The 26,229-nt window shown below is 45.0% G+C and overlaps 1 protein-coding gene across 4 annotated transcripts in view; it reads left to right on the top strand.

Moving 5' to 3' along the window:
* Positions 1-26,229, top strand: part of PTH1R (parathyroid hormone 1 receptor) — a 124,945-nt gene that overhangs the window by 72,896 nt on the left and 25,820 nt on the right. For 2 of the 4 annotated variants that reach the window (XM_080579504.1, XM_080579505.1), the window contains 5 exons: positions 6,615-6,725; positions 8,423-8,541; positions 19,535-19,629; positions 22,516-22,702; positions 25,504-25,657. In XM_080579504.1, the coding sequence (XP_080435630.1) occupies positions 6,615-6,725; positions 8,423-8,541; positions 19,535-19,629; positions 22,516-22,702; positions 25,504-25,657 (666 nt within the window). Of the gene's footprint in view, positions 1-6,612; positions 6,726-6,767; positions 7,779-8,422; positions 8,542-19,534; positions 19,630-22,515; positions 22,703-25,503; positions 25,658-26,229 lie in introns of those variants that run through there. The other 2 variants (XM_080579506.1, XM_080579507.1) reach the window with 2 other exon arrangements.

Raw genomic sequence — 26,229 nt, 5'->3', positions numbered from 1 at the left:
CTTTCACTGCCTTTCACTGAGGTGCTGGTAGCTTTGGAATAGAGAACTGAGGAATGTTTGGGGAAGCAACCCCATTTCAATGATCCTGAGATGCTGCCATTTGAAATCAGCAAATGTATACATATATTTAAGAAGTGTGTAATATTAGGTCCCACCTTTACCATCCAAAAAATGAACCTACTATGAATAATAAGACCAAGAAGTTTTGACAACACGTGAGCTGTTCGGTGGAGGTATAGACATGAGGAAGAACCTAGATTAAACAGGACTTGAATGTAAGAGGTCTCAAGTGAGCTGGAGAAATGGTCTGAAGAGCAAAGTAAAATAGCCTTAAGGGAAATTCATCGGGAAACTGGAGGTGAGGTTTACAGTGAAATGGTGGAAGAAAGCTGAGCTCTGCTGCAGTTTAGCTTATCTTGAGGAAGTGGTGAGCTGGGAATCTCCATCTCAGGAGATGAGGGCATAGCAAGTACTTATAGAAGGGGCTGTGTTGGCTTCTTTGTACCTAGGAAGTTGTTGTACCTAAGTGTTGCAGCATCCATTCCATCTAATCAGATGCCACCTTAACACCATTTAGGGACACAAAACCTGTTGTTCTTTCCAGAGTTCTCATCCTGAACAAGATCATCTGAAGGGCAGAAGCTCTGTCTTAATTTCCAGAATGAGCTTTGTTCACTGCCAGTTTGCACATGCTTATTTATGCATCTTCTCCCACTTTCAGAGCTCATCTCCATTCATAAGGCTTACCAATAGGATAAGAAAAACCTTCTTTCTCATTCTCTGTTATTTGTTTTATTTTATTTTATTTTATTTTATTTTATTTTATTTTATTTTATTTTATTTTATTTTATTTTATTTTATTTTATTTTATTTTATTTTCCTTCAGAGACACCAGCAAATTCTTTCACTCTACTAGTCCTTCCCCATTGCTGGAAGATTTTTTTCTTTCTGTTTCTCTTTGCCAAAGGAATTTACAAACTTTTCCCCGGAGAGGCTATTTTCTTTGACCTGTAGCAAGGACACGTCAGGACCTGTGAAGCCTCCTCTAGCAAATTACAGTGGAATGAAGAAGCAGAATATACCTTAGGAGACAAAGCTTCGATTCCAGCCTCAGCAGTTGACTTCTACCAACCTGGCTGTGATAGCTTTTTAGTCCAAGAGTCTAAGCAGAGAACACAGGCTTGAATATGTGTTTATTAGTGACTGAAATCCAGTGAGTGAAAGTGTTATCCCTCTCCAGCCCTGGTGGCAATAGGGACCACAGGACTGCCAGCTAAAGCAGGTTGCCCCATGAGCATCTCTTACTTTTGAGACAAGCACACAGGATATCATTTGGATCCAGCAAGCTACTTAGCAAGGTGGGTTTGCTTAACCCATCTTAAGAGCTTAGGTTTTTTACCTGGCGGAGAACCCAGAAACTCTCTTCAAACACAGAGCCCAGCCCTGTTCTGCTACAGGTGACAGAGGCTGAACTCATGGAGGGTGAGGGAACAGTCCCAACATCATTTCTGTTTGAATGTGCAGCCTCCAAGGAAAACCACTGCTCCTCACTTCCTCCACAAGGACAATCACTGTGTCTCCCTGAACTCATACCAAACCAAGGAAACGGAAAGGGAGACACCAGGATGAAGCATCTGTAAACGCTCCAGAGAAGGAGGAAGTCTTACTTTACACCCAGCCACTCACAGTGTCATGAAAAAGCACCAAAGTTGTTGGTGATGTCCTCTAAATATAAGAATCTCTGGTGCCGTTCCCCCCTTCTCTCTCTCCATTCTTAAGTTACAGCTATAGCTCTGAATGCAAAGGAGCTTCTCCCATTTACGTACATGCCTGAGACACAAGCCATATCTTCCATCCAGCATTGCCCAAATGACCGATACATGTCCAAGACACTTAGGATGTGGGATATGCATGAGATTTACATGTTTTCTTAAAGTTTATGCATTCCTTTTGACTTACATCTTCAGTGAATTCTACTACTTCTTCCAAGGAAATAAATGTTTAGCATTCCCAGTTCACTTGGAACATGCAACCCTTTTTCCCAAAGCTACCCACTTGCATTGATCCAAACAGCATATTTGAACCCTCAAACTATTTTTCACCAAAAAGAGGAATTTGTCAAGAGCTTTTCAGTCAGGATTTACAACAAACAGGATCCCTTCTGATGATCCCTTCTAAACATTATTAACAGTGTCTCAGGACAGACTTACTTATTTTTAGCGTACCAAAAGCACATTACTTGCAGGTGGTGGATGTTTAAAAAATAATAATAATGGCAGCTTATAATAAAAGTTATAAAATTTATATTTTTTTAATGTATCAGGAAAACTTGTCAGCTTGTGGATTTTTATATTGTTTTCCTGATTCTCCTCACCATTTTTCAGATTTTTTTCTTGTAATTCAATGTAGATTTGTTTTGAGAAATGACCAGGAGAAAAGGAACACAGCAGGAAGGAGCCAAGTTACTAGTAGTGTTAATATTTTTCTAAACCAAGAAAAAACATTTGGAGGAAACATTTGAGAAAACAGAAAAACAAAAAGTCTTGTTTGGATTCCAGCACAATACCAATGGAATATGTGATACCTTTCGTCTCCATTTCACCACCAGTTCTGTTGCTAAATGATCTCTGGAGTGAGCAAAACAGAGGAAAGTTGGAGGCAGAAGATGCAGAATTTAGTCTCAGTTGGTCCCGATTATTACACCAGTGGTCTGAAGCAAAATTAATTGTAAAGGTGTCTGCTGTGCAGACCAGAGAGACAGTGGGGTGATGGCGGCAGGAAAGGATGTGGTGGAGGTCTCTACAAATCATCGCTCCCAGAGAAATTTGCAGGAAGGAAATGACAACTGAGATTTCTTACCCTTCTTTTGAATTTGTCTGAAATGGGTTTTCAAAGCATGGAGCCGGGCGGGAGAAGGAGTGGGAGGTGAAGAGGTGGAGAAGAGGTTAAAGATGTTTGTGTCAAAACAGTTCACAATAGTGGCAACAGATTCGTTTGCACTTTTGGGGGGGAAACTCAGATGCTTCCTGAAGATTGAGTCCCATGAGATCCTTGATGGCTTTAACGAATCAATTCCATGGGTAAACACATAGAGGCACTGGAAGATTTCAGATGCAGTGAGATATGCCAGAGATTATTTTTTTTTCAGATTTCTGGGACAGCTGATGGCTCCCCAGATTGCCCACATGATAAAGCAGCAGTCCACAGGGGTCCCAATGCCAGTTTTCACCATGTTTCCTGCACAGCGCCTTCAACCCTCTGCTTCTGTGGGGGGTGACAGTAGGGAATAAAGAAGCAAAAGTAAATAATTTGATATTCTGTTATCCAGAAAGTATCGGTTTTCCTTTGCATTTGTCTATTGCAAGTGTTGGGGGGGGGTGGTGTTTACAACATGGGAAGGAGTACCACCAGACACTTTTTCAAATTAACATTTTCTGGACAAAAATTGCTGTGGGATATTTAATGAAACTGTTCACGAGGGAAGGCTGAACTTTGCAAGTCATTCTGAACACATTAGAAAAGTGGAAGGACTTCCACAGCAGGCATTCAGATCACTTTTTTTCCTCTCCTCATTGTTGCTTCTCCATAGTGTTCATTTTAAAATCTACCCAAATTTATTTATTTTGTAAGAAGAATTATTTTATTTTAATCAAGAGCACTTTGAGGGCTAAATGAAATCTTTATTTATTTTCTTGTCTGCAGAAAGAACTCAGAAGCAATGACATTTTGACCTAATCCAAATTTTGTGGGACATTTTTTTCCTTTTTCTTTTGATCTTTAGAGAGAACTAAAAAAAAAATAAATAAACTGTTTTTCATGGTGTAAGTTATCCTGCAACACAATGAGCCAAATGGCAGGGCTTACGCAGTTCTCATGAATAGGAAATCTAGTATTAATCTTCCTCTAATGTGACTCAGAGCAGAGAACATGCAATAAACTTCTTCCTCCTTTTTATCACACTGATGCCAAGGAATTCTAGCTCCTCTTCCCCCACTCCTAGTAAATGCTTTAGAAGATAGGCGGTCATTAGTCTGGTCCTTTTCATCAACACTAAATGAAAGATAAGGAATAGGCTGTTAAATTATGAGTTTTTCTGACGTTTTTCATGTCCAAAAATGCCAGCAAACTGAATTGATCACTGTCAGCTCTGACCCTGAAAGGCACCACACCAGCTAAAGGTTTTTAAAGCAAACCTGGATTCTTATTTAATCTTGTGAAAGCACATGCATTATAAAGGATAAATTGCCGTTTGGGTGAAAGATTGCTAAAGCACCAGCTTTAATATTAATGAAACACTCTGAGATCTTGACCATGCTTATCATTTCTTTGCTAGTGGAGCTCTTTTGCAGATAAGAGCAGGTTGTTCCATTTTATTTTGATTCTCATGTAATTTCTCTCTGTCAGACACTTTATGTGCCGTTGATAAACTCCTTTTGTGGGCTGCCATTGGTACAGAGTCCAGGGGCTGCTCTGAAAGCGGAGCTCGAGCAGATTCACCAGCAATTGGTTTTCACTTCAAATGTGCTACTGTAGCTGGATTTTAACTGGTGGTTAACACAGCCCAACTGAAATGAGTATGCAAGCACTAGGTTAAATTTGGGGACATAGTCCTCCCAGTCTCCTCAGGGATGGGAAACAGCCCATGCTGAACCACACTTCAGCACGGGAACGTGCTCCCTCATGGGAATGGGAGCTTAGGAATAAAAGCTGCAGGGAAGGGGCAACCAACAAGCTGGAAGGACGTAGGAGGTGGAGGGTGGATTTGGCTTCCTTCTTCTAAAAGTGGTGTTGAACACGGGGTCATTTCCCACAGCTTTCTAGCAGCCTGGAGGATGTCTTGGCCCTTCAAATGTGGGCAAGTGGTGGCGTTGTCCCTTGCACACCAAATAAACCAGGGCTGCTTCTCAGCTCTTTTGGAAGCCGGTGACAAACCCCATGGCGAACAGACTCCCTCCTGACCCCTCTCAGCCCACCTGCTCACATAGGGTACTCTGCAGGATTGTCCAGGACGTCTATTAGTGAAGAGAGAAGCAAAGTTTCTCATGATTTCGGGGTGATAGAAGACCTGCTTAATTACTTCTCAAGTTTCAGCAAACTGCAAAACAAGAATTAGAGTACTTTAAATACTTACTTACACATACTCGACAATTTTTAGAAAAGTGTATGAGGTGAGAAAGGACTTTTTTCTCAGTTTGTCCTTCTGCTTTTCCTTGCACAAAGCACATAAATCAGATTTCTTCAAGTAACTATCATATGCAGAGGGAAGAGGGAGACCTCATGGGGGGAAGCAGGGTTTCTCCTTCAAGTGTATTTTAGCTTTCTTCAAGGAAAAAAAGGTATAACAAGGATGATTTGAAGAAAAATCCACTAACAACCATCACACCACTCCGTTCCCAAAAAGTTAGGAAGTAGCACTTAGACTTTCAAAGTGGTACCACACAGAGCGATAAACTTCTCCCAGGATATTCTCCACCTGCCCATTTTCTTTCTTCTCATTTTGTGAAAATTGGTGACTGAACAAAAGGCAGAAATACAAACTAGTGAGAAAGCAAGGGGAAAAGCTGGGAAAACTCAACCATCGTATGCTGTGCTTGGCAGCAGGCGGAGGAGCGTCAATCAGCATGTGTACACTGCCAGGCAATTAGCATGGGCACAGCTCCAAATCAATCAGTGCATGACCTGCATCTTGCCCCATGATGACATCCCAGGGAAACAGGGGGAGAGGGAATCTGGGGCTAATGGAGTCAAAATGAGGCATGCAAAGGCATCTGGGAAAGCAGCAAAACATTGTGGTGCAGCATAGCACAGGCTGATGCAAAAGATAAGTAAAGATGATAGCTGAATTTGGATTGATGGTCTCTAGGCATGAAATCACAACCAATCTCATCTGTGGGAATGACTGCCTTTCAGGGAGGCCTGAACTGCTAGGTATGAGCCTCACAATAATGTAACCCCAACATATTTTATCTCCTTGGTATGGTACAGTAGCCCAGGCTTAATCCTCTGCTGCCACATCAAGCCTACATCCAGCCAAGCTCCCTCAGCCACCTCCAGGTTGCCCAGAAGTCTGCAGAGTCCTGAGTGCTCAAGTCCTCCTGTTCTCCACTCTGCTCTCCTGCCCCATTTCTGTTCTTTTCCAGCTCACAGGTAAAAGCAAGCTTCCAGAATCACAGAACCAGAGAATGGCTTGGGTTGGAAGGGACATTAAAATTCATCTAATTCCATCTCGCTGCTATGGTCAGGGATGCTACCCACCAGATCAGGTTGCTCAGGGCCCCATCCAGCCTGCCCTTGAGCACCTCCAGGGATGGAGCATCCACAACCTCTCTGGACAGCCTGTGTCAGTGCCTCACCACCCTCTGGATGAAGAAAAGTGCTGCCCCCTCTCAGAGAGTGCTCACCAGTTATCCCACAGCCGACCACATCCTTCTGAACTAAAACCTGGGAGATGCTACGCCTTCTGGAGCTAAACACTGAGAAGAAAAATGGAATGATGCCCAAGAGCAGTGTTGGCAGTTTTTCATGGACAACCCTTTCAAAACTCTGGGTCTGAGGGATAAATGTCACCTCTGCAGGTTGAGTGACTCCTTTTTATGTTTGTGTCTCTTCCCCAGATGGCTTTTGTCTTCCTGAGTGGGATGGTATTGTCTGCTGGCCGGAAGGCGTGCCAGGCAAAGTGGTGGCTATGCCATGTCCAGAGTACATCTACGACTTCAATCACAAAGGTAGGTGCTGTCCTCGGTGTCAGAAGAGCCTGGAAAGCTGCAGCAAGGAGAGACCTGGGAGTCAGAGAATTAGAAATCCTCTTTCGCATCCTTTGCTTATCACATGGTGACTCCCATCTAAGCAGGGGAGTCACCGAACAAGGAGTAAAGACACTCCTATTTTATTTTGTTTTATTTTATTTTATTTTATTTTATTTTATTTTATTTTATTTTATTTTATTTTATTTTATTTTATTTTATTTTATTTTATTTTATTTTATTTTATTTTATTTTATTAATCTTATTTTATCTTATTTATTTATTTATTTTACATTGAGAGAAAAAGAAAAGCACTATTTTAACATAAACAATCCCAAATTTCCCACCTGCCAAAGCCAGACTGCAATGGCTGGTAACTACAACCAGATAGTCCTGGAGGGTTTCAAATGCACATCTGTTTGCTGCAACAAATTTTGTGTAGCAACAGAAATCTATAAGATATCCTCCTGATTTGTATTCCTCACTCCACCAGCTTGTTGCTTGTAACCCCTGCTCTCTGCCCAGACCCCTACAGTGGCTATCTGAGAGCAGCGCTGGTAACCAGAACATGTGAATTCCTCCCTATCTCACTTTCCCTCAGGCAGCACATTTCTTGGCTTGCTTCTGGTGCCACAAAGTCTGTGCATGTTTTTAGAAGCAATTGAAGCACACTCGCCCCTCAGAGTATTTTCAAAGCTAACGTATTCTCTTTTCTCGGGCAAAGCTGTGCACCCAAAGCCTATGAAATTAGAGAATTAAGATTATATGTTCCCAGCAGAGCACTGCTGCTGTTTTCAGAAAACAAGTAATTATATTTCCATGCACTCTGGTTGCACATAGCCTGCTCTGCCTTTTCTATAAGAAACTGAGCTGAGCCAGTTTAACCCTTGACAGATGTCCTCTCTCGGAGACCCCACGCACATAGATTTCGTGTTAGAAGCCAGGAGGAACAGGTGATCCATCCCTTTTTCTTCCACAAACCAACAGGGCATGGATTCCCCACCTCATTGGCATCCACTGGTCAAGTCACACAGGGTAAGTGTCGTATAAAGACTCGTAGAAGCAGATCTCTCTACAAACTGTCCTTCTGTAGTCACTGGACAGATGGATCTCTTGATTGGTCTCATCCCCATTAACTGTAATAGTATTTTTTACACACAGCTCATGAAATTGTACCCCACACAGACCTCTGAACATGGATGTTTCCATCTGTAAGTCGAATCCCAGAATGAAACCATGCCTCCTCTACTTCCTCCATCATCATAAGGAGGGGAGCCATAGAAAACTCTACCTTGAGATGTACTCATCAGTAAAGTTACGAGTGGCATAATGAGGATCAGTGGTTTCTCTTTGTGGGTTTTTGTTTGTTTGCTTGTTTGTTTTGTTTTGTTTTGTAGAGAGAGATGCATCTCTGAGAGTGATTTTGTGCTTTGGAACTTTTTGCATTTTCTCCCCTTAGTTTTAGAACCAATATCTTGATCTAAATTAAGTGCAACTTCTTATTAGCTGTCTGGGGTCTCTCAGTTAGAAAACTATTAAGGTTGCAAAGGAGATGGAAATTGTGCTCTTGCAGCTGAGCTTCAAAGCAGGCAAGAGGTATTGTAGTTGATGGCATCCACCTTTTGAAGAGGTTCTCCTGATCTACCAGCCCCATTTACACTCTCGTTTCTCTCCCACAGGCCACGCGTATCGCCGGTGTGACCTGAATGGAAGCTGGGAGCTGGTCCCAGGCAACAACCGCACCTGGGCAAACTACAGTGAATGTGCCAAGTTCCTCACCAACGAGACGAGGGAAAGGGTAGGCAACTGCATTGGGGCATGGGGCATGGGGTTAGCCCCTCATCCAGAGCTAGCCTAAGGAGTACGGTCACACTTAAAACCCTTGATGAGCCCTAGCTTGCTGCCTCCTATTGGAGACCGCATCCAAGCTTGCCAAAGCCACATCGTTGTTCTGATGGGAATTATTTGAATGGGAAATTGTCCTCAAAGCCAGGAAGGGTTCCCCCAGCTGCCACAATCCCATTTGTAAAGAGATCGTGGAGAAACTTGGAGCAGGCTCAGAGGCACTAATAAGTGGTTAGGGGTTATGCTCCATGTCATTGAGACTCCCTCTTCCCACCAAACAATATTTTTGTTAGCAGATTATTATTAATTATTCCCTTGTGTATGTGCTTGTCTGTGCTAGGGGATGCACAAGCAGAGAGCTAAAAGCTGTGACAAACAAATCATTAGCGATCCTGCTTCTGTAGGTGTCTGTCAGAGAACCTCTTGGTTGCAAGATATAAGCTACAGGATCAGAGGTTTTACATGATCTGTTCATTGGAGATGGGTGAGGGAAAAGTCCAGTGCTAAAGAACATGAACATGTGAGAGCAGATCTTGAACTAATTCTGGTGTAATTGCAATCCTGAAGCAGGGAAACTAGTCCAGAAGTTAGAAAAGAGATTCATAGCACATGGAGAGGGTTCGGTATGCTCCTGGGCAAACATTCATGTGCATATATATATATATATATACACACACACATATCAGATCTGTGGGCCTTACTTGTTTACTTGTGCTTACTTTACATTTAGATGGCAGGCAAAGCAGTAGCTGACATTTCTCACCTGTCTGCCTGGACTCAGCTGGGTAGTGCTTCTGCAGTGCTTCTGAACTTCTCCCAAGACAAGTGCATTGCAGAAACTTTTTTTTTTTTGCTGTCAGTGGAGTCACCTGAGAGGATGTGAGCTTCTTCTTTCACAGAGAAAGACATTTCCATCCTCATGCGGTTGCTGCTTTATTCACAATTTGTGAAGTATTTAGCAGAAATCTCTATTTCTCAGTGGTATTTGGGAGACGTCCTCCTTGGATATGGGATATGGTAGTAGGGACTGATCATTTGCAGCAAGGGTTATTTTCAGACAGTTGGAGATAAAGATCTAACCACAAACTTCACGGTGGGGAGCAGGCTTGAAAATGACACACAGTCCCTTTGGGAGAATGTTCTTAATTTTAAATCCAACCACAGCATAGTTTTTGTATTTTTTCTTCACCGGTGAAGCAACATTTTAATCACAAATTTGTTGAGGCTGGGACTTCTGGAAGTCATCTGGTACAAACACCCTACTTAAGCAGGGCCACGTAGAGCAGGTTGTCCCAGACCATGTCCAGACAAACTTTGAATGTCTCCAGGGATGGAGAATGAAGTTGTTTAATGAGGAAAGAGATTATTTCTGCATTTGCATATGTTGTATCATGAAGTCAAGGAACAGACAAGGTTGCACACGCCAGGTACTGCTCCAGCTACTTAAGCATGGTGTCTCAGCACTGGAAGACATTTGCTTTTAGAACAGCTTTGGCAGGACATGTCTCCTCCCAGTCAATGTGGTGGAAAGAGCTATTTTAGCCTCAGAGAGGTTTCTGGGAAGTTTCTGGAGTAGATCATGGAGTTATTGAGCATCTCACACAGAGCTTTACAAGGTCACATCAGATTCTTGGCATTTCAACTCCCCTTTACCACTACTCTCAGCCATGTCCTGTCCTGTGGTGGGAGTCATCTGCTGCAGACCTCTCCACCTGAGCAAGTCAAAAAAAAAAATAAATCTCTTTCCCTGGATTTCATGTATTTGTCTGTCCCCTCAGTGCAAAGGTGGTCAGTTCACAGACGAGGCACTTGGGCAGTGCTTCCTAACAGCAGAGAAACATTAGATGAGGAGTCACGATGCATTTTTGTTCACTGCTCTGCCCCTACTTGGAAAATTACTCCTCCCTATGACCTCTACTTTTATGAACTGTTTTAATTAAACCTTCCCAAGAACCTTATTATCATCATTATTCTGTTCACAAGGCTCAGTCATCTTTTGCCATTACTTTCCTGCTCTAGCTACACAGAGATGGATGTAACGGTATTTAATGACAAGACAAATTAGACCACCTTCATTGTTCAGATTACTTGGACAGTTTGGTACTGCTTAAGTGATGCCTGCCCAGGCCAAAGAGCATTAGGAATAATGGAAGCTTCTCCCAGCTTTTGAACTGAATTTTGATTACCACAAGCCTTTCAACAACACTATTTATTCATTATTATTATTATTATTAACCTTGTATTTGCATGAGGCCACTGTCCAGCCCTGCACTCACCTCATAGTGATGTTGCATGCTGTTGTGTAGTTGCCATGTTTTGTCCCAGATGTGGCTGCATTTTAGTGACAAGTGAAGCAATGCATATACATCCACTGAGGGTCCATTGGCATTGGGCCTTACGGTATGAAAAGCACTGTGGAAATAAAAGAAAAAAAGGAACAACCCTCTTTTTTTTTTTTTTTTTTTCTTGGTTGGGGGATGACTTTCAGAGCGCAGGGAAGAGCTCTTGTTTTTCACACCCAAGCATGACTCTGAAGCACTGGTATTAATAAACCTTCCTTTGATTTTTTTCTTGAAGTAAATATGTCAAGAGATGTCAGAATCAGGGAATTTGGCAAGATAGTCTAGTCGTCTTTAGAGAGAGATTGTTTTCTATTATTATTTCCCCCCCTGGGGAACAGCATCTTTGCGTCACGAGTAACAGCTGCATTTAACCAACATTTTGAAAGGAGATCAAAATACTCAGATGTTGTCCTACTACTCCGAGTAGGACAGCATCTGAGCAGATGTAACCAGAGAAAATTTTAAGAAGCCGTGCATTAGAAAGCATTAGGAAAAAAATGTCTGTCTGCAACTGTCTATATATATCTGCATTGCTATCTCTAGAAATAGGCCTATAGCCATAGATAGCTCTATATACAGATACACAGACCTAAATAAACACCCACGTCCATCTACACATACACATATATATGTCCACGCATGTTTGTTTAGGTGTGTAGTTTTCTCATTTTAGCCACTGTGGGATAATTATAAGATTGACCAAAGCAGTACACAGAGAGCCCCAGAGAAAGTTTGTCTCTTGCTGCCTTTTCCTGAACCATATAAATAGGATTATTTCACACAGAGCAGCAAGGAAACCACTTTCTGAAATTAGCAAAGTATGCTAAAGCCATCAGAGCCAGGAGAATTAACAGCTCGTAACTGCCCAGTGAGCAATTGCTCTTGGGCTGTTTTCTAAGGGAAAATTAGCACTGCTGAAGGACGCCGGATTGACAGCCCAGATTGATGTCCTCTCTTTCACCAGGGGAGCAGGTAGGTTGCAGCTAGCTGTTGGAACGTGTCTCCCCAAATACCTTGCAGATAGCATTAATCTTATCACGAAGACCCATCTCTCAGACATGGTCTGCAGAAGGCAGGAGTTCAGTGAGGGATGGGAAGGAGTTTCAGAGGAAGGTGTCCTAGCAGCACACCATGGGAAGATAAGATGGATTTCTTTGTGCTGAAAGCCATCTCTCCACCACAGGTTGCTTCCTCAAACTCTCATATTCTGCTTTTAAGATAACCTTTCACCGGTGTAGCAAAGACCAGGAGAAATCTTATTTCCCAAGAACGATCACCCTCCCCAAGAGCTGTGCATGGCCATCCCCCATCCAAATTTCACTCTGGCTTTTCTGAAGGTCTCCCTGCCTCTGAACAGAGAGCTGTGGCCTCCCACCCCAGCACCCTGACCAGGCAGCCCTGCTTTGTTTATTTTCCCTCCAGTGTTTAGAGAGAGACAGGAGGGCGAGGGAAGGGAGGGGAACAGATTGGCTGGTGTTCACTCTTTGAGGAAGGCAGTGTGGTTAAACACCAGCTGTTTGTCTGTCTGCTGTGCTTCATGTCACCGCACCACAGGCTGCTGAACATCAGGAGAGGGTATTCAGCACTGCTACATAATCACTGGATGGATCGTTGGATACTATATATACACATAGGTACATATATATATTTATCTATATTTGTTCTGTTCTCACACTTCACCCTAGATGTCAGCTCCTAGGCAGGGAGGAGACAGGAACCAGGGCTCAAAGGACCTTTGGCTGCTCTCCTCAGCACTTTCTTGGGTTCCCTGAACAATAGGATTCAGGGTGATCTGCCTTGTCCAGGCTCCTCAGGCTTTGGATAAAATGTGGCACACACGGGAAGTCCTGATGAGGCCCTGGCATTAGCAGACAGCATTTAAGGCAATACCTCTCTAAAAAGCATAATAACACTTCAACCATGGACCCCTTTCCTTTTGCACAGCCAGCTAATAGCAGCACCTTCAGCACGGTCAATTTTCTGTTCACCTTTTCAGACATTGGCAGAAGAAATGGCATATTTTGCTCACTAAGAAGAAATTTCCTCCATCTCCCCAAAAACAACACTTATGCCAAACACATTTTTTTTTGAAAATGGGACAAACCCATCCTTTTTTCAAGGATGAGCTTAAGGGTAAATGTGACATCTACTGAAATCATGGGGAAGGGGAATATGTGCCAGCTACTTGGGAGGTTAGCTCAGCTTGGAAACCACCAGCCTAGTAAGATGGACCATCCTAAGACCAAACCTCAGCCCACCAATCCCGTCTTCCTCTCCTACTGCTTGTTTATATCATGGTGTTTTTACTGCTCCCAGAGAAATCAGAGAGGCCTCGGGAACCCCATCACATACCAAACACAATAGGAAAGGCACAGCATGGTCCAGGGCTGCTTTATCTAAACTCCATTGTTCAGACCAAAGATCTTGTATGCCTGGCCTTTGTTCTTGGAGCCCTCTGGGGTCTTTTTAAGAGCCAATAACTTTGTGTAGCCTCAAACTGATGGCATAAAACATGTTTACTCAGTGTAGACTGAGCTACGCAGATGAAATGCCATCAAAGTGTCATGCATTCACATCACGAAAGACGGATAGCTGATTTAAAGTATGCGTAGGAATAAAAATGCATCATCGAGACCTGTTCTTTATTCTTGCAAGCAATCTTGTCATGCAGTCCTCATTTCATGTCTATAGTCTTGGTAAGTCTATTGGGTTCCTGCAAATGCTGAAGCGCCTTTTAGTGCGGTGTTGCTGATAATATTTTATGCCTACAGTCTGCTGAGAAAGTCTGATGGTTTCTAACAGTAACATAACAATACTTCACATCAGAACACAAGAAAGACCACACATGGTCAGACGCAGTTCCCTCCTATCCCATATTTACTGCTGACTCATAGTAGGTGCTTAGGAGCAGTTTATAAAAGCTGCAAGCAAAGAAAATTTTCTCCCTACTCATAGCCTCCAAAAGCCTACAGCTGTGGGGCATTTTGAGCATGTGGCTGTAGCATGGGATTTGGAGATTTTTCCACCATTAATGTGAACAGCGGATTTGTGGCACATTTTTTCTGTGGCTCCAGGATGTCCTGTGGCTATGTATACCATAGATCCACCAAGCATGACATGGAAAAGGGTTACCTTTCAGGAATATATGCTACTATGGGGCATCCAAAGAGCTCAGCTGGCTTCTGAGATGTAAACTTCCCCCCACCCTTTTCCATTTTTTAATGGTGACTGCAGTTAAGGGGTTTGATTAATTTGCCTGCTCTTAGACAACCTAGACACCTAGAGCCACTGGAGATGTGTTACACTACTTAAAACATCAGCACAAGGCTGGCAGATACCTATGAAACCCATGCTCTTCTGGAACAGTGTCTGGGGTCCATGTGGATATCCTCAGACATCTTGCACAGCACCTGGTACTTGGGTGCAGGCAACCGAATCTGAAGACCTTCCTTTGTTGACTATCATGTGAACATAGACCCTCAACACACTTGGAGACGCATTTAAACAGCTAATTTCAGGTGCTTTGCTCTGAGAGCTGACTCCTACCCCAGTCCCTAGCCAGACTGTGGGGTTCTGAGGTGCCTGACACCTCCATGGATGAGGGTAACAGAATTACACCACAAAAGGTCACGTTCAACACAATTATTTTCTTTAAGCTTTAGAAATCAGCAACTATTTTGTGCCTTTTGCAAATATTCCTTCTCCGTGCCATTAAGCTTTTTAAGTGACACCTTTTATTAAATAATTCAACAAAAAAGTAATTAATTAATTAAAAAAAATAAAAGAGGCAGGAAAATCAGTGACTAGAGCTAGTGACAGAGACTTTCTGACTTTTCTTATCATTCAGAACAGTAAAATGCTGTCCCTGCTAATTTCAAACATGTCATTAGCAGCATCTGAATCAGCAGCTTTCTGAAACTCTGCAGATACTTGATCTGGAAAGTCCTTACATACTCTTCTCTCCTAATGCACTGCTAATCCCACCCTTCAGCACTGCCTGCCAACCCCTCAGAAGACCACTGGATCCATTTCAGCTTCACAGTATAAATGTTGCCATCTTGCCATTGTCTCACGCAGGAGGGAAGAAAAAGGCTGAAAGGAGAAAGTTGGATACAAGGCACAATGCAATGATGTTCAGATTTTAACTTTCCACCAGCCACCTAGGCAATAAATCATATAATCATAGATACATAGATTCAGATTTCTCAGTCTGAGCCAGTCTCTCCCTGTGACACTGGAAGGAAACAGGGCACACAAACAGTGAAGCCCTGAAGGCCTCATCCAGCTGCTGAAACTTAGGTTATGTTTATGTCCAGAGTCAAATGAGATGTCCTGGAGGATGAGAAACATCTGCATGGGAATGCCATATAAATATGAGAGTTAATCTCATTCGTTTCTGCAAAAGCAGCTTGAAGCCAGGCAGGACACTTGGGTGTCTAAAATGATGGGATACGTGCAAGGACAACCAAATTGAATCCTGAGAGTGACAAGACCTCTCATCTGAGACTTGAATGGATGGGAATTGTTACCTAAACTCAAACACCTTTATCTGAGCTACCCACCCTGGGCTCGTCTTACTGTCAGTGACAACCCAGTCAATGCAGCTGGTCGCTGAGGGCACCATCCTGTGATGAACTGCATAATTTTTCAATGAATTGAAACCTCAAATACCTTATTCTACCTAAAATACCTTCTTCCAGCAGCCCAGACCTCAGGTGGCCAGCTCTGACTGAGCCATCCACACCACAGACATCTAACATCAAATTGGAGGACCATATCCACTATGACTCCATGTGCTCATACTAAAAGTTGAGGGAGCACAAGTATTCTTCATACAGGTTGTTCTACACTGACTGCAATGAAAGAGGGAAAGCATAGGCATGGTTTCACAGGGGATGGGGCCTCCAAACCCCATACCTGGTGCTCTGACGTAGCTCCGAGCCGTCCTGCAGAGGAAAGCAGTTTTCTTCTGGACTCAGATCAATGCAAATTACCCCCCCATCAGTGGAAGTGGACAAATTAGGAGTCAGGTTCAGCCCTGAGCACTGTATGAAAATGTAACAGCCAACTGCTCTGAGGGTCACGCACTTGGAAGATTTCCAAACCGCAGGGAGTGGGGAATGCAGAGACCTTTGTGGGAGGGGGCACATCCAGCCTGTGGATGCCCGTGGTGGCTGGGTTTTGTTTATTTTGTGTTTGTTTTTTTTTTTTCCATACACTCTCTGAGTTCATGCAGAAGCCATCTCCAGCCCTGTTTTTGTTTCCTGTTCTCCCAAAGCCATTCGGCTGCTGTAAAGTCTCTACCCTGAGGTCAGGCTGGCGGAAAGCTGAGATGCAAAGGGGAGCAGGGAGGAAGTCTCCCACCATACCAGCAGGGAGGAGGAAAAAGGGAGCTCTGGTTACAGGTTTAGCACGTAATACATCTGCAATAGTACTTATGCCTTCCGTGGTTTGTCGGTCTCTGAATTATGGCTGGGACGAGGTGGGAAGGAAGGATCAGGTGGGGTGGCTCTCTGCAGCCACATCAGTTCACCTGGTGGTACGTGGAGGGTGCCTGTGGTTTGGTGGAGCAAATCCAATGCAAGGCCATGAGGATGGGGGAAAGGAAGGGCCCTTAGGGTGAGCAGTGCCTGGGAGCACAACCTAGAGAGGAAGCATGGTGCGTGACTTGATGGGAAGTCATTTCAGCACCCCCAAAGCCAGCTCAGCCACATCAGAGGGGCCTCATCCTGCCCAGATCCCTCCAGGAGCTACCATGACTGGCTCAGCCATGTGAACACCTTCAAAAAATTCATTTGCAGCCCCCATTGGCAGGGGAAGTGGTCAAGATGGTTACTTCCCAGGGAGATGACACAGGCAAGAGACACAAAGAAACTGTAGGAGACATAAAGGAGGAAGATTAGATCCATCCCACACCTTCCCCAACATGATCTCGTCCCAACAGGACATGGGATGGAATGGGCAGACAGCAACATTCAAAGACACCAGCCATGAAACCGATGTTCCCTAATCTGGTTACTGTATCATGAGTTTTACACTTTTGCTGATAATCTAAATCATCATAGACATTGAGGTTTTGTCCTTCTGGTTTCCTTAGTTTCCTTTCAGCTTCTCTTTTTCAGTGTGCATGCATCAACAGTTGAAACAGTGAAGGATTATGCCAAGGGTCAAATTAAATGGCACAGGTTAAGTACCAAACCTTTTAAAACAGCATATTTTGGGGTGGTGAGGCCAGATTTCTGAAGGGTGGGTTGCCACTCCAGGTCAGTGGATGTCCAGTGGTGGTCAGCGTGTCTTCAGGGCAGGTTGGCTAGAAACATTAAGTTGAGCTCCGGCTGTAGCAGGATGGTCTGTTGGGTGGCACACCGTCTTGAGATGATGGAAGTTATGCCCATGGCTTGGCCATGCATGACTTTTGTGGTCTTCTGTGAATTATTTGATGTCCCATCCATCTCTACTTGAAAAAGAGGTTTCTCAGACCATGAAGGTGGTTGTTTCAGCTGGCAGATGACTCAATATTTTGTTACCTGGAGGACCTTTCCTGATTCAGCATTGTGGTTTCCACAGAGCTAGGACCTCCCTTGTGCTAGGAGATGAGTGAGACCTGGAACTGCCCTTCAAGCCGTTTTTTTTTCCCTGGGTAAATCCAGGTCTCACCATTCCCAAGGACAAACACCCCTGGAAACTAGTGAGCATGAGCTGCACTCTCATGGGCTGCCCCGTGAAGCCATTTTGGCAGCCGCACGTTTTGGGAAACCTTCTGAGGCCTTCCCCAAGGACCCAAGTCCCCCATCCAAAAAAATCACTTTCCCTGAAGGATCCCCACTGTGGCACTGGGTAGGATTTGCAGCACCTATGTCTGCAGGCAGGCCCAGTAGCATGCATGCATGCACGCATGTGTATGTCTTGGCAGTTCTGACTCAACATCCTTTCAAAAAGAGGCCCTGTGGTTAATCAGAGGAATTAACCACAGCCTCCCAAAATGTCCTGCCAGCCAATCAGCAGGCCCTTTCCAAGGCCATTGATGCTACAACGGTGTCGTTGTCTGATGGGAACGTGGATCTTTCCGGTTCAATTTCTGAATGGGTCTCAGGGAAGCTTTTGTTCAGCTGGACGTAGTAACACCTCAGAATTGCCAAATTACTAAGAATCCCAAACTTGGAGTAAGATTTAAAAAAAACAAAAAACCAACTTTCACCATGGAGGCAAATGTTTTCCAGTTCAAAGATACTAATCCGGCAGTGGGAAATGTGCACCAGGCCTTGAAGGGAACAAGATAAATTTTATTCCTTTATTCCTAAAACTCTCTAGCCTCTCTAGCCTACTAACATTCACTTTTTAGCGCCTACTACCCCCCTATATATATATATATAATATATATATATATATAAATACATGCACACACATACACACAAGATTAATATTGGCAAGCACACCACTCTACCAATGGAAACCGCAAAGAAACATTCACATATCTGGGGATTCTGATGTAATAGGGCTGAGGTTTTGCATTCCAGGACAGCATTTCTAGCCTCAAATCAAAATCAGAGCTGTCATTCAGAGCCCAGTGTTACGAATTTTATTGCAACCCAGCGGGTGGGGTGAGGGAAAGACTGGGGGGAGAGGGGGGCAGGAGGGGGATTGGAGGAGGAGGGAGCGAGGAGAAAGATGCTGAATTGGTTGGTTTCTTCAGAGTTTATTTCTAAGTTCAGACGATGAAAGGCATACAAGCCAGGATGGTGGCAGACCTTTTAACCCTTTCCAGGCAGTAATCCCCAAGTTAAGCTTCATACCCCAGCTACAAAATGAAGAAAAGCATCTCAATATCTAATGGAGAGATCAGAGTCTCTACACCCAGCTCTAAAATATAGAGGGCCAAGAGACTTACTGAATTACTTACAAGAATTACTGCAGGATTAATTGCTGTGAGTTCTCCTGTGACAGGACCTTTTCCAATGGGACTTTGGCAAACTAAAGTTGTGTCTTTATTGGATAAAATTGTGTCTGGATTGGATAACCATAGTCATAGGTTTTTGATTTAAAAAAAAAAAAAAGTAAAAAAAAAAAAGTAAAAAAAAAAAAAAAGTGAGTTCTTCTCACATCTCTGAGCCAAAATATGCCCTCCCCATGTTTTCTGTGGTGGGTTGACACTCCACAGCCTGGACATCAGTCAATCAGCAATGGTATGGCATAGACCTACAGCTAAATTTTGCTGTTCCAGCAAAGGTCCCAGGTTCGATTTGTTTGAGCAAAAATTGCCAAGTGATCTCTGGATTTGGCTGAGAGTTTGTAAAGCGCTTTGGGTTCCTTTGGGATGAAAATGCTGTAAAACTCCCAGGTGTGGGAGCAGCCCATCTTCATCACTATTCCCTTGCAAAAGTCACAGCTCCCCCCGGATCATTAGGAAAGAGGGATACCCCTTTCCAAGCTGCCCTAATGTCCAAGATGGCAACAGGTGTGATTGCCCAAGGTTTCCCAGGCCCAGAGCTGGACACCCCCAGCAGGTACAACAGCCTGAATCTCTGTACTGCTACCGTGGATGTGTTACGATGCAGGAGGACGCGTTCTAATGTGACGCTATTTTTTCCATCATTTGTACTGCAGGAGGTCTTTGATCGCCTCTATTTGATTTATACTGTTGGATACTCCATCTCTCTGGGATCCCTCACAGTTGCTGTCCTTATCCTGGGATACTTCAGGTAGGCGGCTCTGTTTTTACCTAAGCGAGTTGTCGCTGGACTGGAAAAGCCTCCGGCTTTCCTGAAGGATAAAACCGGGGTGGCGTGTGCTTCTTCAGCAAGCCACGAAGGGTTGCATCTGTGCTTCGGGCTGTGGTAGTGCCACTTAGGTCAAACTTCTTGGGGGATGAGGGGAGGGATGTCTGAACTTCTTCCCTTTGTCTGCAATGGAGTTTTCTCAACCAGCTTTGGAGCGAACAGGAAGACAGGCGAAGAGACGTGTCTCACTTGGAAGACCTTCTAGGGTTTTCCATCCCTAAAATTCTCCTTCAGATGTTTAGCTTAGACGTAGATGGCTAATTTTTAGATAGCTGAGGTTTCACAAGAGGAATTCCACGCTAATCTGAAATATTCATGTAGGAGGGACTTGTTGAAGGGAACCCCGGCCATACACAAGTCATGTGGAGAGCCCTAGGGAGCTAGAAATGACCGCTCGCCCATCTAACTCTCACTTTCTGCCCACCCTCTTCACCATCCAAGGGACATAGATCCCTAAATACCATTTTGAACTTGCACCATCCAGCCCACAGAGCTAGCTTTTGCTCCTTCTTGCTGCACAGGGGGAAGGGAAGGAAGAAATGTCTCATTTGCAGCTGGAAGCTCGTCCTTTGGGCAACCAAGGGCAGGTAGAGCAGGGTCCTGGCCCCCAGAGCCCAGTGCCACAAGCTTTGCCTCCCTTTGGCTGCTGGCAGTAATTTCTCAGAGCAGAGAGCAGGGCCCAGACAGCAGCTGTGAAGGGAAATTGCCCACGCAGCACACAGCCACGTGGTGTCTGCAGAGGGACCCAGCAGCTCCCACCGCACGAGCATAGGCTAAGCCCCGGACGCATACCACTGGGAGTAAAATGTGTGGCCTTTGGCTCTGTCAGCGCCCAAATCTCTCAGCAGTGAGCTAAAGGAGGCTAGCAGGATTTGTGTGGATAGCAGAGCGTCCCAGTGTAGACCCCTCCTGGAGGCACTTGGCATGATGTAGTCCCAAAACACGGCCATGTCCTACAAAAGCCACTACATTCCTGTCCTCTCAGACCTTCCCCCTTCTTCCCTTTCCTGCTGGTCACTGGCAAGGTTGTTAAAATATCGAATGTCCACGTATGCATGAGTGCTCCCAGTTTCAGGAGGCATGCTCTCTCTTCCATCACCCAGCCAGAGCACCTCACGGCCCAGGCTAGACAGCTGACTGCAATGGAGCATCTTTGTCCCAGGGATCAAAGCAGCAGCAGAGACTAAGCCAGGCTTTATTCCAGATGACACGTAATCCAGAGATGCACTGGCTACATTCCAGGTGCAGGAAGCAAAGCCCATCTGCATTTATACCTCAACAGTTCCATTTGGCATAATTTGTACTATAATAGCACAGGAAACACATGCTATTACTGCAACAAGCTCCCCAAAAGGAGAGGAAAAAAAAATATATAGTTCTTATTTGTGCACTTGTATTTTTATTTCTGTATTAGAGCTGGGGATTTAAGAAGGTATAAATCCATTCATTGACTTATTCATGGCTTACCAGGTACCAGGGGGAGGGATGGGACCCCAGACATGTCAGTTAGCTAATCCTTCTCCCTGAAGGCAGGATTGCTTTTCTAAAACATACCTCATAGAAGTGGGTCTAATTCACCTCTTAACCATCCAGCTTTTCCCCCCAAAGGACCTTAAAGCGCTTTACAATCAGCATTTGTGGGGTCATTCACCTGCAGCTGCAAGGCAGCAATTGCTGGGTTGGGGCCCCAAAACTGCTTGACATGTCAAAGCAATGGATAGTGTCTGTAATGACAAACAGAGGAAACAGCCCAGCACACTCCAGGTATGAACCCCAGGATGGAATTTGGAGTGGGCACAAAAATAAGCAGTTTATGGTACAAGGAACTCTGCAAGGTTTTTACTGGCCACAAGCTGTGTAGCCTTTGTAGTCCATTTCCTCTGCATGAAGTGCAGATAAGTGTGAAGTGTTTGAATGCAGGATTTAACTCTAAAAGGGGGGTGGATTTCTTGGAGGGATGGATTTACCAGCGAAAGGGACACACACAGATACACTCTTTAGTATCAGTCAGTGCTTTGCACGTACCCTGCCTGATGTCTGTACATGTTGAAAATGGCTGCATGTCTGATGCACGCTCATTGCCCATGCACTGAGCACTGTGCACAGTCTGCAGACAGGGGTGCACACACCCTGCACACACTGCACACGCACAGCACACGATGTGTACCTTCCCTGAACGTGTGCTGCATGCTGGGTGCATGCTCACCGCACACCCCCTGCGCAGTAACTCCATTCATGGAAATTCATCTGTATTTCAGGTGTGCATGCCCTGTGCATGTGCTTCATACTGAATGCACGTCCCACTGCCTCCAGGTGCACGTGCACTGTGCACACAGCGTCCTGCAGGTGCAACCTCATTGCACACATGCTGCACAGTGGTTGGACACACTGCACACACACTGCTCTCCTCGTTTGCACACCCTGAGCATGGACTGCACATCACATGCCACACACACCCCATCCTCTAGGTGCGGACTAACTGTGCGCGCTGCCCACTGCATGCATGCTCACTACCTGGGCCCAATACAAGTAAAATGCATCTTTATTTCTTGCCAAAAGTTCGCAGTCAGAAACAGAGGAGCTTAAATTAATAGAGGCACTGTGTTGTCCTCATGCAAAGCCAGCAGCAGCCAAACCCCTGGAGTAGGCTTCAACCCATTTACATGGGTGAACTGGGAGTGCAGGGCAGCAGTGGCACTAGCACTGCTAGAGGTGGCACGGTGCTGAGGAGAGGAGCAGAGGGGACCCTGGATATGTCCGACAGATAGACTAAACTGCCCCAACCCTTCTCTCTTTCCTCCACGCCAGGCGTTTGCACTGCACTAGAAACTACATCCACATGCACCTATTTGTCTCCTTCATGCTGAGAGCCGTGAGCATCTTTGTGAAGGATGCGGTCTTGTACTCTGGGTCAGCTTTGGAGGAGATGGAGCGGATCTCTGAGGAAGACCTGAAATCCATTACTGAAGCACCTCCAGCAGACAAGTCACAGTTTGTGAGTATTGCCAGAGTAGCCAGCCCCTCTAAACCTCATGCCTCTGTCCCTTCTATTCAACAACTCATCTTTTTCGGTGGCATGTTAAACCATCATTCATTTTTATTGCAATGGGTAATTGACTGATTTTTGACCTGGAGCTCCTCTCTGTGGAAGCCACAGAGGCACTGCTGTGCTGTAACATCAGTGCCATCAGACTGGCAGCCAGAACAGAGCACAACCTTGGTTCAATGAGTCTTGGGAGACTTCTGGCCCTGATTCCAGGGCTGGAGCAGAGGTGGCTTGTGACGGAGGTCAGCAGTAGGCATCTCTCCTCACTGTAACTTTGCGTCAAACCACACCAGGTTGCTCCTGATACGATTTATCACTCCCATTTCTGATAAAAGACTTTTTAGAGTGGACAGTGGAAGGATTGTGTACTATCACAAGAACAGATAGGTGTTCTTGCATCTGCATAAAAGCCGATGTCTGCATTAGTCACCTCGGTGTTCCTGCAGTCAACACTGATCTGGTCAGCACAGCCAGTGGTCAAGAGCACGATTCACCACATCCCAAAGTGAAAACTGGAGTGAGGTCAGGTGAACTTGGCTCAAGAAGTACTTGTGTCTTGTCACTGCGCAGAAGGCTCGGATGGAGACATCTGCACTGTCCGTGTGCTTGTGGGAATGGAGCCTGCCCTCAGGTTTTGAAGTTCTCCCCACCTGCAGAAGCTGTCTGCTCTCCTCATCACTGGCCTCATCACAGATTTCCCAGGGCTGAGCCTAGACGTGGCAGCTTGTCATCCACATGCCGCAGGGTGCTACAGAGACAGCAGAAAGGTTTTTACTATCTAAGATCAAGGATGCACACACCAAAAAAAAAATCCAAGCTAATTCAAGCATGCCAGTAGAGCAGCTCTAGCAATGTGGCACCGCAGCCCACAGCACAAGCTTTTTTCCTGTGTGTTCATTTGGCTTCCCAAGTGCCTTTCACAGCCCATGCTACTGGCCACAAACGCCCCTATTGTCTGGTTTTCGTACAGTGGCAGCAATCGCAGCAGTTGTCCTGCAGCAGGCATCCCTAAGTTGCTGTCCAAAGACAGCTGTCATGCCACAGACCCCTTCAGGGAGCTGTGCCCATTGACTCCAGCTTAGGACCCATTCTGGAAATGGCCAAGGTCAGCTTTTACTGTGCAGAGCCCTTTGCGCTCACTTGGCCAGTTACGTTTTGCTCCAGTGCATCCCCAAATGTTGTTTCAGGTTGTGAACAAGAGGGGTCATGTCTAAGCATAAAATCAGCATACGCAAAATGCCCTTCTGTGTGTCCAAGTCTCCCCAGATGGAAATTTGCAATCATGTTTTCTTCTCATTTAAGAGATCCATTTAATTAATTTGGCAAGTCTCTGGCTGAAGCGCTCAGCGCGCTTCAATGCACTCCCTATTTGAAAAGAACACAAAACGTTTCACACCATTGTTTTCTGGTTTTCCTTGGTGTGGACTCGTTATTAGGAATAATTAGGATAATGTATTGCATTATTTGAATATTAGCAATTAAACAGCATTTCCCATTCTGCTGAGTTGAAAGGCAAGCGAGTGATGAAGGCAACAATTAATTATTTCTCTTGTTTCCAATTACTGCCTGCCACTCTCTGTGTGTGGGTAGATTGTGATTTTTTGTGAATATTGAAGTTATTGTTAAACCTGGATGGGGATTTCTTTTAATTGACCTTCATTCTATTCCATCTCACTTTGTCTGTAAAAGACAATAGATGCATATGTGTCCATGTTTTTTATATATACGTATATATCTCTATATATATAATGTGTCCATATCCATTATGATTGGCAAATGATTATCATAAAAGCTGGACAGAATAAAAATTCCTCTTTTTATTTACAAGGTGTATACAATTGACATTTTCTGCAAGCTGCTTTAAGGGCCACAGTGCTAACTTTATATTCTCTCTAACTTTATATTCCTCCTTCATATTCCTCTCTAAGTAAGGGGCAGCATGGAGATGTGCTGCTGCTGTAGGATGAGTTTGGTAGCCATAGGTGTCCTGTGAAGCCTAAATTCGTAACATCTGCACTGGTATCCATCCCACATTCACAAGAGGAGGTGCTATGTGTCCCTTTGTACCAATTAACCACATGCAGCATCCTCACTTTGCAACCTAAGATGGATGAAAAAGGAACAAGGGTAGTTTTGCCCCACTCTGCAAGAAGTCATCTAGCATCTTTCCGCTCGATGAGGAGAGACAGGCAGCCTGGAGGACACTGCCTCGGGCACCTGTGGCAGGATGGGGCCACCCCTCTGCACAGCGCCCGTGTCTCTCTGTGGGCTATGGGGGTGTCACACTGCCAGGTGATGGGGGTCCAGGTGAAGTGACTGGCACCAGGTCACCCAGACCAAGGAGACTTGGCCATGGTCCTTTCTGTAACATGGCCAAGAGTCACGGGGAAAAGGGGAAACCCAGAAACTCTAGAAAGTTCTAGATGAGGGGTGAGCCCCTCATCACTGGGTTGGGGGAGAGTCTCAGGTCACCACCTCCCCACCTGTACCCAGTTCTCCTGCACCTCCCTGCTCACCTGCTGTTGGAGACATGAAGTCAGCCTGAGGAGCTTTCTTCCCAGTTGTTCATCTCTTCTGCTCTCGCACTGACTCCCCTCCATGTAAAAGCCCTGCAACAGAACTTTCTAATTTCTTTTTTCCCTTTCTCCATCTTGTTTCCCGACCCATCTTGGCAAATATCATGGATTTATGCAGAACAGGAATGTCACACCGTGCTTTAGCATAACCCCATCTTTCTGTGGTCATTGCAGGTGGGTTGTAAAGTAGCGGTTACCTTCTTCCTCTACTTCCTGGCAACCAATTACTACTGGATCCTGGTGGAAGGGCTCTATCTCCACAGCCTCATCTTCATGGCATTTTTCTCAGAGAAGAAGTATCTTTGGGGATTCACATTATTTGGCTGGGGTAAGTCATGGCTGCTCCTTACGGCTGACCCATCAGAAGATTATTGCACGTGGTCTTTGAAGAAAAAAATGTAGATCCAGGGGAGGGGACATAGGCAGAGTGAGCATCAGGGACACAGTGGCTTTTGCAAGGGCAGGTGAGCTATGTGGTGAAGCTTTTATCACTTCTAATTGTGGTGTTCACACTGCGGTACTTCCCGGACCTCTGGAAGGATCAGTCCAGCTAATGCTGGTGTCCCCCTGAGTTATCCCTAGCTCTGCCAAGTGCCTCCCGCTGAGTACACAGCACCGAGCTGGAGGGGTTGGGAAGTTGCGTGAAGCTGTGAGCATCTGCTCCCAACGGCAGACCTCGGCTCCGATTTCCTACCTCTGATCTCAGTCGCTGTAAAAAGCTCCTGAGGTTTCACGAGTGCTGGAACACCAGGAGAAGCCTGCAATTTGTGGGAAAGCCTTTTTTTCTTTTCTTTTTTTTTTTTTCTTTTAACCCAGGCATCTTTTCATGGAGTAAGGAGAAAGGGAGGGGGTGTGGGTGCAGAGGGGGTGCTCATTAGTGGGAGGCGTTGTGGGCACAGG

Source organism: Anser brachyrhynchus (genome assembly GCF_964034855.1).
Source record: "Anser brachyrhynchus genome assembly, chromosome: 2".
In the NCBI taxonomy this organism is placed as follows: Eukaryota; Metazoa; Chordata; class Aves; order Anseriformes; family Anatidae; genus Anser; species Anser brachyrhynchus.
This window is presented reverse-complemented; position numbering and strand designations above follow the sequence as displayed.